Source organism: Micropterus dolomieu, linkage group LG03, assembly GCF_021292245.1.
Source record: "Micropterus dolomieu isolate WLL.071019.BEF.003 ecotype Adirondacks linkage group LG03, ASM2129224v1, whole genome shotgun sequence".
Classification (NCBI taxonomy): Eukaryota; Metazoa; Chordata; class Actinopteri; order Centrarchiformes; family Centrarchidae; genus Micropterus; species Micropterus dolomieu.
In genome coordinates, this window is record NC_060152.1 from 16,708,437 (window position 1) to 16,721,237 (window position 12,801).

The window sequence follows — 12,801 nt, forward strand, 5'->3', positions numbered from 1 at the left end:
ATCTCAATCCCATTGAGCACGTCTGGGACCTGTTGGATCGCAGGGTGAGGGCTAGGGCCATTCCCCCCAGAAATGTCCAGGAACTTGCAAGTGCCTTGGTGGAAGAGTGGGGTAACATCTCACAGCAAGAACTGACAAATCTGGTCCAGTCCATGAGGAGGAGATGCACTGCAGTACTTCAAGCAGCTGGTGGCCACACCAGATACTGACTGGCACTTTTGATTTTGAGCCTCCCTTCATTCAGGGACAGATTATTCTCTTTCTGTTAGTCACATGTCTGTGAAACATTTTTCGTTTATGTCTTATGGTGTTGACTCTTTTAGTGTTCATACAAATATTTACACACATTAAGTTTACTGAAAGAAAAAACAGTTGAAAGTCAGAGGACGTTTCTTTTTTTGCTGAGTTTATTTCATATAGGCTTCACCCTCTAAGGCTATCGCTATTGGGTTTACCCCTTCCGCGCGCCTGCACAGCACTGAGAATTTCAGTCTACGCCCACCCACAGCGTGGGCCTCTCCTACGTAGGCACCATTTATATATATATATACTCTTAAAACAAATTCAGGGGACCTTTATTACTTAAATGCATACTATAAGTCATTACTTAAATATATATGTTGTTGTGAAATAAAAAACTTTTTACTTTTAATTGTTATTTTATTTGAACATGGATGACACACAAATTATGCCTATTGATTCAATATACTATCATGACTTCTCAGCGTTTAACATTTTCAGTTAATCAAAAAATTCTTTAATTTTAAGTTCTGTTAATGTAAAAATACAATTTGATGACATGTAAACGGCTCACAGTTTCCCTCTCCTTTATGTGCGGGCATGTTCAAGGCCAGACGAGTGACCACAGGGCCACAGCTGAAACTCATTCAAGTGTAACATGGTGAATGGTAAGTAATTTTATGTTTAATTACACATATTTGCATTCGCTCAGGATTCTGTTGGTGATAGCCTACACTGTAAACCTGAACACACTGCTTACTCAAAAGACTTATGAGTTCAGCAATCAAAACCAGCTACTAAGTACACCACACACTAAACAACCAAGTCTTCTTAACGAGTTATGTTGTTTTAATTATGTGTGTATCATCGTTTTTGAGTGATGGATTTCTAAATCAAACCCTCCGAGTGTTGAGACGCACGCTGACGTGTGACGTCATTTACGGCCAAACGGGACTGTTTTCAGAAAATTCAAGATGGCTACCAGATGCGAGGGAGACGATTTTGCAAGTAACGGAGCAAAACTGTTAATAACCTATTTAACAAAAGTCGAGAGAACCAGTATTTATTCGCAGCGCTGTGAAAGAAATGTTTTTGTGTTCTTTAACTTCTATTTTACAACCGTGTGTGCTCTGGAAGGACCGCTTCAGGATGTAGAGGCAGTTTGGCGCATTACTTTTATGCTAACGTTAACGGACATTAGCTCCAAAGTAACGTAATGTTGTGACTGAAGCCTTCGCCTGACAGTCGGCAAAGAATGCGCTTTGGCCCAGTGAGTAAAAAAGTTTATCACGTTTCGGCTCTGTTGTCAAGCGCAGTTACGTTTACAGAAAGGCTAACGTTAATTAGAAGCAAGCTGGCTGACATTGAGGTAACTTTAAATTTGCACTGTTGTGAACTGCTGTCACTGTCAGGTAACTCACGTTAATTAACATTATATTGTGGAGACAGTCAACCTCTGCGTTTGTTTATAAGCTTTTCCTGAAATAGTGTTGATGCATGGCTAAAAGATTCATTTTATTAGCTGTAAACCTAATGATTCTTCTTAGCCCTTCTATTGCAGAGACTAGTTACCTCGTCTGAAGTGGCTGTAACGTTAATATGTATTTGAAAAAAGTATTTTTCCACTGTGGTAATGAAACCTTTTAACTGATGAAGAATGCTCAGTTTTCATTGAAACTATTTTATCATTTGTTCATTTTGGAAGATGTTTGTGGTAACGTTATGTTGACATGAGTTGCATTATCACACAAAAAGTTTGTGTTATTTAGCATCGTCTCAGATATTTAAACTAGATGTAACGAATAAACTGGAAACTTACTCTTAGAGACTAAATACATTTCTCACAACATTAAACTGTGCCAGTATCACATGTTTGTGAAAAGTGTTTACATGGCCATTATTTTGTAAACTAATAAAAAGTTGGTGTTCATATATTTTGTGCCCATTAAGGGCTATAGAGGGTGCTGCTGAAGGGATTTCATCATGTCCATAATCACCTGACTTGCGAAAGCAGCTCTTGTATCGGTGAGTAAGTGAAATGATAAAATATAGTATTTTAAAAAATCTGCAAATGATGATGTTCTTGTTGACTGGACTAATAGGAATTCTTCATGTTTTACCTGCTCCTGCAGGATGAAATATTGAGTGACACTACAGCTATCCAAGGTATGTTTTCAATTTGCACATCTCTGCATAAGAGTTAGTGTATTTCATTTGAATTATTCAAGATTATGTAGACTTGATGCATTTTATACTGCATAGATTTGAAAGACTTGAGTTAAGGTATTTAAAGGAACATACGGGCATCATTTGAACTTACTAGGATGCTTCCTTATTAAACGAAAATTCCCTTAGTGGTAACAACATTAATCTACATACATTTATGTGTTTGAATGTCTGCAGGTGTTTTCTGAGTTCCATCGTCATCATGACTAATGTTGAACCTATGGAGCCAATTCAACTGTGAGCTTGACAACACAGTTGATTGTCCTGTCCAGGTGGAGGGCTAGGATTTATGACCTCCAGGTGAGTGTAAGATTAATTTTGCCATAGCCACAATGTAGATCACAAAATGTGTGGTCATTACAGATTAGGACATCTCTGCAATACAGTTATTCTGAATTTGTGATGATTATGATGACATCTACTTTCAATGGTCATTTCACATTTGCACAGTTGTGTCATTTTGTTTTGCTTTGTTTTCCAGTACATGATCACTTTAAAAGTTATTACAAGCCTATTTTAAATGGCTATTCTTAGGCTGCACTGAACACATAATACAAATCAGAGAATCCTCACTTTATTTTTTACTTGTCCAAGAGACCAATGCCATCGATGATTGACCCCTGTAGGGTCTACTAACAGTGCAGAGGAACAGACAGAGAGAGATGTAGTGTAGGCCTCCTCCACATGCAGATCCATCCAAAAGTTGTTAACATGGAATCTGGGCCAAAGAGGTTCAAAACACAGGCAGTGTTTGGCTATAAAACTTACTGCTGACAAACCACGTGTAAGTGTTTGTCCCTGTATGATACAGCTAGAGAAAATCAGAAAGAGGTGGTGTGAGCTGTTGTTTGTGTGCAGGGTTGAGGGTTGAAGTGTGGGTGCTGGTGCGAATATCAAAATCACCAAATCTAAAACCGAAAACCTACCGAGTGAATAACTAGAATACTGGGGTCCAGCCCTACTGCACTGGCTTCCAAATATCTTTTGTCATGTTGTAAGTCTTGTCTTATACGTAGTTGCAGCTGGATGGATTTAATATTGTTATTGCTGTTGCTAATAATAGTATTGTTATTCTTTTACAATTACATTGGTATAACTGTTAAACTATATGCCTTAATGTACTGAAAAAACATTTGTATAATGATAATTATTTTGATTATCAATCTAGAAACAACATGATGTACACATGAGATGCATTCTGCCCTCCCAGTGGACCTGCGAGAGGATGACTGATTTCTTCAAGACCCGCAATGTAAATCCTCAGTATACTCGCACACAATGTCAATATCAATGAAATGTACTATGGCAAACCAACTTTGCCTCTTCCAGCATTTGACAGACTGCCCGACTTCACTCCGTAAAAAACTTGGTAGCCTATTACATTACAAATTGCCGTGGATATTTTAAGTATTTTAAGTAATTTTAAGCAAGACCAGGTAAAGCAGCAGTCAACACACAGGGTGCAGATGTTGTTTTCGGTTATTTTGAAAGGCTATGTCATTAACAAGCTGACACGCAGCTCACCTGCTGAGGTGATAACGGATCGTGGGTGGAAAAATACGGAAAAAAGACTAGTTCTGTGTCATTTAGGCAACTTTATCAAACATACTGCTGATGGAGAAAGTGGAGTAGACGGAGGGAGAGAAACAGAGAGAGGCGGGACAAGCCGGTGTGTTTGCAGTGAGAGACCAGAGGTGTAGGTCTGTGTGAATGTGGGGAGAGGAGAAGTCAAAGGGAGGTGCAAAGCGGGTATATTTAAAAATTATAATAATATTCGTGGGGATTAAAAACTGCTCTCACAGGGTAGTATAATGTGAAAAATTAAGACTAAGATTACAATTACGATGCCGGGTCAACATTGTGATGTCTGTCAGTCATCGTCTCGGTCCAACCCTAATTCATACATTTTTTTTCTTCTTCTAGTCTATCTCAATAAAATGCTAAAATGTGATTTGTACAATAAGAGTTATTGGTGCTTTCAGTTTGTGGGGGGCACCGATGAAGCAGTGCATGATATGCAACCTGTCTTTTAAAATTATCCTCATAATTGGATTGTTTGTATTTTGCAGTGTAAAGATGAACCAGATATTGCTGACACGCCTGTGGCTCTCCTCACTGTGGTCACTGACGACGCCCCTGCTGAGATCCACTTCAACCCTGAGAGTGTTTCTGTTGTAGAGGAAGAGGAAATTGTGAGTGACTATCCAAAGAAACTAATTTACACATTCACCTTTTTTCAGAAAATAATAATGTCTTGATGATAGCAAACCACTGAAGCTGTGCCTAAAAGTACTTGTTGAAAGAAGTTTGAATTTACTCATGTACATAAACGGTTTGTTTCTGTGAAATATAGAACAGTTACAATATTTGATAATGATTGTTCAATAAAGAAAACTTTACTTGTGATAATGGAGTTGTAGTTGTATCTATGAGAATTACTGAGCATCCGGGTTAACATCAGGTTAAAAGATGGTCCAAAGTGTGTCTTTGCAATTGCTAATTTGTTTTTTGTATGTTTTTTCTTTTTAATTAGATGTTTTTCTTTCTTTCAAATGTTGTTTATGTTTCAATCTGTTCTAAAAAGACGTGGGAAATAGGCAAAAATATTGAGTTAGTAGTAATTGAAAATATTGAACAAGATTTAGAGTTGCATTAACTATAAATATTTGAATTATTTTAATCAGTAATTTTATCTAAAAGTAATCAAAAAGTATATGTAACCCAAACTCCAAATATTTAAGTTCTGGAAACTTAATTTTAGCCTTAATGTTTTTTACTGTGTACTGTAACCGAATACCGAAATCTGGAAGTCCTTACTCTGAAATTTGAGCAGTGTTGATAGTACAGTCTGTGTGCCGAGGTAAAGTTAGCTAGCAGCTGTAGCCTGTCACCGATTGAGTGGGCCTAAATCCGGGAATAATAGGTTGCCAGGTAGCCAGGGAAAACATCTTGGCAAGCTAACTTAATATGGGATTACCCATTAGCCACCGCTCCGGTTAGCATGTAGACTAGCTACGTTTATATTAGCCAGTTAGCCAGAGAGAGAGATCAACTTAATTATTAAATTCATGTTAAGGGCCGCCTCCACTCAGTCCTCTTACTCCTCTAAGTGGTCGGCTTTCCAACGCTGGTGCCTGGAACAGGGGACGGACCTGGTCGCCTGTCCGCTGCCAGCGGTGCTTTCGTTCCTCCAGTAGCTCATGGACTCTGTTCCCCCACCCCCTGTTGAAGCATTTCCTTAGGCGGGTGCGGAGGTCCTCTTCCCGGTGCGAGCACTGTCCTGTTATGTGGTGTGCACGGCCATGTGGCGCCGTTCGCAGCATCTGTTTGTGCACTACAGGTAGTGGTCCAAGGGACTTCCCCTGTCGGTGCAGCGCCTGTCTCACTGGCAATGTGCAATGCCATTTCCCAGGCTTACATGTCTGCCAGTGAATCTCCCTCGGATGGCATCAGAGCGCACTCCATGAGAGGCATCTCCTCCTCAGTGGCGTTGCACGGTGGGATGACCATTGTTGCTCGCGCGCACGCCGACACCACTGCCGCGGTCAGCAGGCGACTGGGTGGCTCATTATGGCTCTGGGCAGGTGAGTTGTGCTTGGTGGTACCGTATGGGCCAGTGAGGCATTGACTCATCCTGCTTTGTCTCTAACCCAATAGCGATAGCCTTAGAGGGCGAAGCCTATACGAAATAGAACGGGGGGTTACGTACTGTAACCCAGATTCTATGAGTATAGGCGCAGCCCTCTAAGTTGAAGGCCTCACTGGACCTTGGTTCTCAGTGCTGAAGAAAAGGCATTTGGGAGCCGATGGCTGGGTCTCACCATTGTATATAATCAAGGTGCGGATGTAGGAGAGGCCCACGCTGTGGGTGGGTGTAGACTAAAATTCTCAGTGCCGCGCAGGCGCACGGAAGGGGTTAGCCCAATAGCGATAGCCTTAGAGGGCTGCGCCTATACTCATAGAATCCGGGTTACAGAACATAAGCCCTGTTCCAGTGAGTGAACACGGCAGCTGGACCCGAGCACAGACTCCAGTAGTTGCAGGCTAACTGAGCTAATTAGATATTGGCAGGTAGTTAGCAGCAGTTAGCTGACTTGCTACAGCAACATGTAAAGCTACGTATGTGTCCATTGGGGAAACTCGTAAATCACAAAGTTGAGGCAGAGCAGCCGGGAAACATCTGAGAGGAAAAACAAATATATTTTCTATCAAATATGATCCTGTTTCAGCAAAATCAGTGAATAAAGGTGTGCTTTCATTCAGTAATCAGTGGTACCCAGTCCCAGAAACACTATTTTTCAGCAGCATCATGAAAATAAAAAAAAATTTTCATTGGACACTAAATTAATACAGGCACAGTGCAGGGTGATTCATCAACATTTTAAAATCGTTTTTCAGGAAATGACACACTTTTGGTCATTGATGGTCCAGATCCAGATCCTGCCATGACTTATGGGCCTAGTGCAAGGCATCATATAAAAACATTTAGGCCTAAACATCGATTTTGATTTCATGAGAATGGGATATTGTATAATTGTATGTTTCTGTAAAAATACACAATGCATTCTCATCTCAATGTGTCATAACTGACGCTTTCAGACAGGGTGACAAAGCGTAAGGATTCGAGGGAGGCTAACCCTACCTGTTAGCATGTGCGCGGGTTAGCCGGTCGACATGGATAAAGTGAGAATGGGCTCAAATACACTGAGCATCTTTGATATTCTCTTGTCTTTATTTGTGGTTCTGGTATTGAAGTAATCCAAAAGTAACTAAAAGTAATCAGGTTACATTACTTTTATTTTCTAGTACTTGGATTATGTTACTGATTAAATTTTTTTAACAACTAATTAGTAACTGTACTGGATTACATTTTTAACGTAACCCTCCGAACCCTGCTCATTCTCAAGGACTTTTAAAATAAACTATTTAAGCAAGAAAAGGGCTACAATTCTTGTCTACAAGTTATTCTGTTTGCCTGCATGGACTTGTTAAAGTTGTACTGAACATGTACAGACATTCAAGGCCGTTCACAGGCAGACTTGGATGACCTGCAAGCCACCAAACCATGCAGCACTGAAAAACTCCAAGTTATCTCAAACAGCTTTGCTGATTACCAAACTTCCGTTAATAATCTGTCTGCAAAAAATGGATTTATGGAAAATCAGTCAAAAGGAAACGACATGCTGAAAGACAGTGCTAGACTCAAAATCTAAATCTTGGAGCCAGATGGAGATCAAGGCAAAGGAAATATTATTATTATAATAAGAGAATTCCAAAGATCTCATCGAACAGGAAAATATGACAATGCAGGTCATCCCAGATGTATTCCAATTAAATATGAAACATTTAAAAAAGAATAATTAAAATAGGGGCAAACATTTACATAATGCATATTACTGCTGAATTAGCAGTGATAACAACCTTGCAAATGCACCGTTTTCCTTGTTCTTTTGTTTTGGCAGCTGGGGGTTAAATAACTTACAACAACAGACAAGACAAAAATTAAAAAATTAAAAAACAAGTTCTCCGAGCAGAGCCTGGCATTTGGATGCTCTACATATTACAGCATTCAACTGGAAACAGCAGTTATTGATGAATTAAAAAAAGCCAAGTTTAGTGTGTGTGTGTGTGTGTGTGTGTGCGTGCATGAGATGACATGTTCTGTTGTCCGTATCTTTACCTGACATGTTGTTGAAACACCTGTACAGTTTTGCAGAAAATAAACTCAGCTCTGTATTCATGACAGGAATAATGCAAATGTTTACCCCCCCACACTTGTTAAAATGTGTTTTGTGTTGAAGAGGACAACACACGGAAGTTCCACCCATTTGTGCTCCCAAAAGTGGTTCATTTGGGGTAAAATAGAATCTGTTCCTTCTGTTTGCATGGTTTGCTGAGCACAAACTTCCTTGTAATTGGTTTGCTTTTCTCCTAGCAAATGCATTGACCCCTGTTGGAGGGGATTGCCTACTATTAAATGTTGGGAGAGACACTCCCATTTGCATAACAGTTGATCTACAGTTGTTTGAGATCTGTAAATGATGGTTTAGAAGATTAGTTTCCATAATACAATAACCATCAACGTATAAAATGAATATCCACCATGAGTTGTCACACTACAATAAGATACTAAATAGTATTTTCTGCAAGAGTAACTTTTGTTAACTAAAAGGTTTCCTCATCATCACTCTGACCAGTGTAAATCGTTCATATCAAATTTCATCAGTATGAACTCACTGTTTTATGTTCATAACTTTGTGTATTAATCTCTTGTTTAATAACGGTTTAATTTTCATTTCTTATAAAATGATAAAATCTGGTATAATTATGAATAACAAGAAATCAAATCTTATGTCATTGCATACAAAGCCCCTGCTAGGATTTCTGTAATTTGTGAAAACAAGTGCAGAGTAATTGGGAGAAACAATATTCCTGCAGTACTGAACAGATGCACACAGGACAGGCATCAGCAGAGCCGAGGAGCAGACCCACCAGGGCAAAAAAAGTGAAGAACTGGCCTCACCAATGCCAGATTAGAAATCTAAATAATTAGACTAACAACACAAAGTGCACAAACAAGCAACTCTCCCTCTCACTCTCTGTATTACTGCAGCAGTGCAGAACTGAAACAAAATCAAATCCTTTGTCCTCTGGGTTTAATGAGAGTAACCAGTCATGTTTCATTTGAATGTTTTTCTCCCTATATAGGCATACCTTAAAAAAGGTACATCGAATAGTGTAATAACTATCAAGAAACCAGTTCTCTATTTACTATTTTTCAGATTTGGAAACTATTTTGGATTGGACATTTGCAAATATACTTTGCATTGACTATTTGTAAATTCATCCCAGTCACACAGTTGTTCTGTGGTGATTCACGCAGAGGGGCAGGGTAAAGCTCACAAAGGCCAAAGTCATCGCCTCAAGTACAGTTTCTTGAGGAGCAAAGGCTGCTGCTCACATCACTCAAGCTACTGCAGATACACTCTAAAATATCATGTGTGAGACTTGAACAGAGACATGAAGGTGATGTTTCAAAAAAAATACCTTGGGTAGAATAAAATCTTATTACATAGTGTGACACTTTACACTGTAATCACACATATGTGCAAATAAGCATTTTGGTGTTATTGTATGACAGGAACAGTTGCAGTCCAGTTGCTGTCCAATTAACATATACACAAAACAATCTGAATTTCAAAACTTCAAAACTTTTGAGAACCATGGACAGATTGTCAGACGACAGCATGAGCAACAACATCAGTCACTCAAAACAGCTGAAGAATGTCATTCCCTCTTTTCTCTTTCCACCTCTGAAAAACACACAGTAAGACAAAGTTGAGGCAGATAAAATAAAAAGAGAGAATACCTTAGGAGGAAAATTAAATGAGACATTAAAATAAGGATGGAAGGGAGGGATGTATTAGAAAAGGATAACAAAGTAGGAGGCAGCCAGAAAGCGATAGAGGGAAGATTAGAGAGAGAAAGAAGGAGCGGGGTGAGTGAGAGCCAGTGGGAATGCATGGAGAAAGAGATGGTTGTGACTAGAAAGGTGTGATGCAAGTAGCAGGGTGAGTCTCTAATTAGTTTTTTTCAGCTCAAACTTCAATCTCTCAGTGTGACCTTAATAAACAGATGATATAGACACACACACACACACCCATGGCTGCGTGCGCACTCACATTCACACACATGCAGGCTGATGAAAGTGTTACCTCAGCATTTTCCAGCTAAATGTACTCATTAGCCTAGTTGCACATGGCTGCCTGGGAAAACAACAAAGTCAGCTCCAGAAAGCAGAAAGCATTCATCTAAGAGTCTGTCAGAGAGGGAAACAGAGAGCAGAGGTCTCAGCACTACCAGAAACTCATGGCTGCATTATTTTCTCTAAGACTGACTCTATTGTATTGTATACAAAATTAACTACATTTTTATTCAAGAACTTTTCCTCAAAAGCAGTCGCAAATAAGAGTTGTCATAATGAATGATAACCATCAGCTTCAATTAACACTGCAACCAATGCTAACAATTACTAACAATTTTGTTTTTCTTTTTTAAACTGGTGTCTACACTACAAAACAAGCCTTGTTAGGACCATAGACTGTTTAAGTTAGGACCTGGACCTGGACAAACTCTATATGAACAACATAGTAGGGAGATTCATACACTACATACATAAAGCATTTATTTCTCCTTGTAACATTTACCAGTAAAGGATCAATTAAGCTTATTTAACGGTCAGAAGAGATAAAACAAGATTGTATGCAGTTGGGGCCTTGCATGTCTACCTTTCCCAGCACCTACTGCTTTATGGTCAAGTTTAGAAATGCATAGAAATGGACTAGGGGCGAGTGGTGACCCAGAGCGACATGAACCATTGGGGTCATTCAAAACAGAATGCCACAGAGCATAGTGAGACAAGCCAGTGATCAAATGTAAGATGTGGGGAAGAATGATCCAGTCATAGAACAGTGGCTGTCCCATGGATAACGATTTCAGCCTCATATCTATTCATGTATTATATATACAGGATATATGCAGAGTTGCAGGGCTGGAACCTCACATTTGGTGAAAGGTTGGGTATACCCCGGACTGTTCGCCAGCTTGTCACAGGGCTAGCACACAAAGAGACTTTAACACTTATAGAAAGTATAAGACAGTAGAAGGATTCCCATGCAGTTAGTGTGAGAAAATTAAAAAATCCACACAGACATGCCCACACCAGATTCAAACAGGACCTTCTTGCTTTGAGGTGACACTGATAGCCGCTGATCCACCAGGCTGTCTATCTCATCAAAGTTGTCCTAAATGTGTGTCCAACTTGGAAGGCAAAGGAACATGTGCCAAAGAAAAAAAAAAGACAAAACAGTCAGTTGCCACCTGATTGCAGGGCTATACTCAATCTGACAGAGCAAGTAAAGTGTTAACATTTTACAAGTTGGCAGCCTCTCACTTATGGTGTAAAATGTAACAGAGTCAGATCTCTTCACAGGTTCATTGCTGTTTTGAGACTAGAAAATATCTGCTGTAAAAATTCCCCAAGTTGATTTCTCTTACCGGTAACTACCAGGTGGATAGCTGCATTTCCTGCCCCAGGAAAGTACTAACACAAGTGGTTGTTGTCAATCTGCAAAGGCGAGCAGCTCTTTCAAACTATCTTCTCAAGTAATTGAAATACTGGACTGTGTTATACACTCATCCAAGTCAAAAGGCCCTTTTCTGTGGCAGTGGAGGCAAGATGACCATCTGATTCAAAGGCTAAGCTTCTGGCAGAACCTGCTGGATGAGAGGAGTATTTCTGGCTGGTTTTGTGTATATTCCAGTCTCACATTAAGGATCAGGCTCATCAAAAGGGACAGGGGACACTTGTGTCCACACGGGAGAGAGGAAAGAGAAAGAGAGAAAATGTTTGAGAGTACTTTAGTTATGTAGCTTATACATTTTTGTCTCATTTCTTTCTATTCTTGAAGTGACAGTGCAGGAACAGAATTCCTTACCTGAAAATAAATTAGCTCCTCTGAGACTTCTTGCACTTGTATGGCTAAACTAAAGGTTGAGGTAAGGTGAGCAACAAGAGTGTTTCACATTCCACTAGCGGAGGAAGCCTACAAAGACTTAAGGCCAGGATCAAGCCTGCTCTGGGCTCAGATAACAGTTGGAAGTAGTCTTTGAGGAGAATAATCTTCACTGGACAAATCAGGATACAGTGTGGACAGAGTCATTGTTCAGCTTTCAGGAAGCTTTAGGAAGATTAAAGGCACCCTCTACGTGAAAATATATTGTGGAGTGGAACTGCAAAATACAACAACACAAGCAAGCTAGAAAAAAGAGGCAAGGTTTTACTGTATGCCTCTATAATAATAATATAATAATAATAATCCTTATTTGTAGAGCACTTTTCAAAAACAAGTTACAAAGTGCTTTAACAAGTGTAAAGAATAATACAAAAAAAAAGATAAGAGCATGAAAATTTAATATAAAATTAGTAAAATACAATAAAATAAAAGGGATAAAATAAAGTCAAATAAGATCGGGAAAAGCTCTCCTATAAAAGTATGTTTTAAGAAGGGACTTAAAAGAGTTCACTGACTCAGCTGACCTGATTTCCTCGGGCAGGCTGTTCCAGAGCCTCGGGGCCCTGACAGCAAACGCTCTGTCCCCTTTAGTTTTCAGTCGAGACTCTGGAACAGATAGCAGACCTCTGCCCGAGGATCTCAAGGTACGTGCTGGTGCGTATGGGACTAAAAGTTCAGAAATATAACAAGGCGAGAGGCCATGAAGAGCTTTAAAAGTGATCAATAGAATTTTAAAGTCAATTCTAAAACATACTGGGAG

General features: G+C 39.5%; 1 protein-coding gene across 1 annotated transcript in view; it reads left to right on the forward strand.

Moving 5' to 3' along the window:
- Positions 1 to 1,234: 1,234 nt before the first annotated feature.
- Positions 1,235 to 12,801, forward strand: part of LOC123968082 — a 31,608-nt gene continuing 20,041 nt past the window's right edge. The window contains exons 1-7 of the mRNA XM_046044564.1: positions 1,235 to 1,510; positions 2,191 to 2,265; positions 2,373 to 2,406; positions 2,644 to 2,766; positions 3,635 to 3,718; positions 4,536 to 4,658; positions 5,807 to 6,050. Of these exons, the coding sequence (XP_045900520.1) occupies positions 3,653 to 3,718; positions 4,536 to 4,658; positions 5,807 to 6,050 (433 nt within the window). The 5' untranslated portion in view covers positions 1,235 to 1,510; positions 2,191 to 2,265; positions 2,373 to 2,406; positions 2,644 to 2,766; positions 3,635 to 3,652. The remainder of the gene's footprint in view (positions 1,511 to 2,190; positions 2,266 to 2,372; positions 2,407 to 2,643; positions 2,767 to 3,634; positions 3,719 to 4,535; positions 4,659 to 5,806; positions 6,051 to 12,801) is intronic.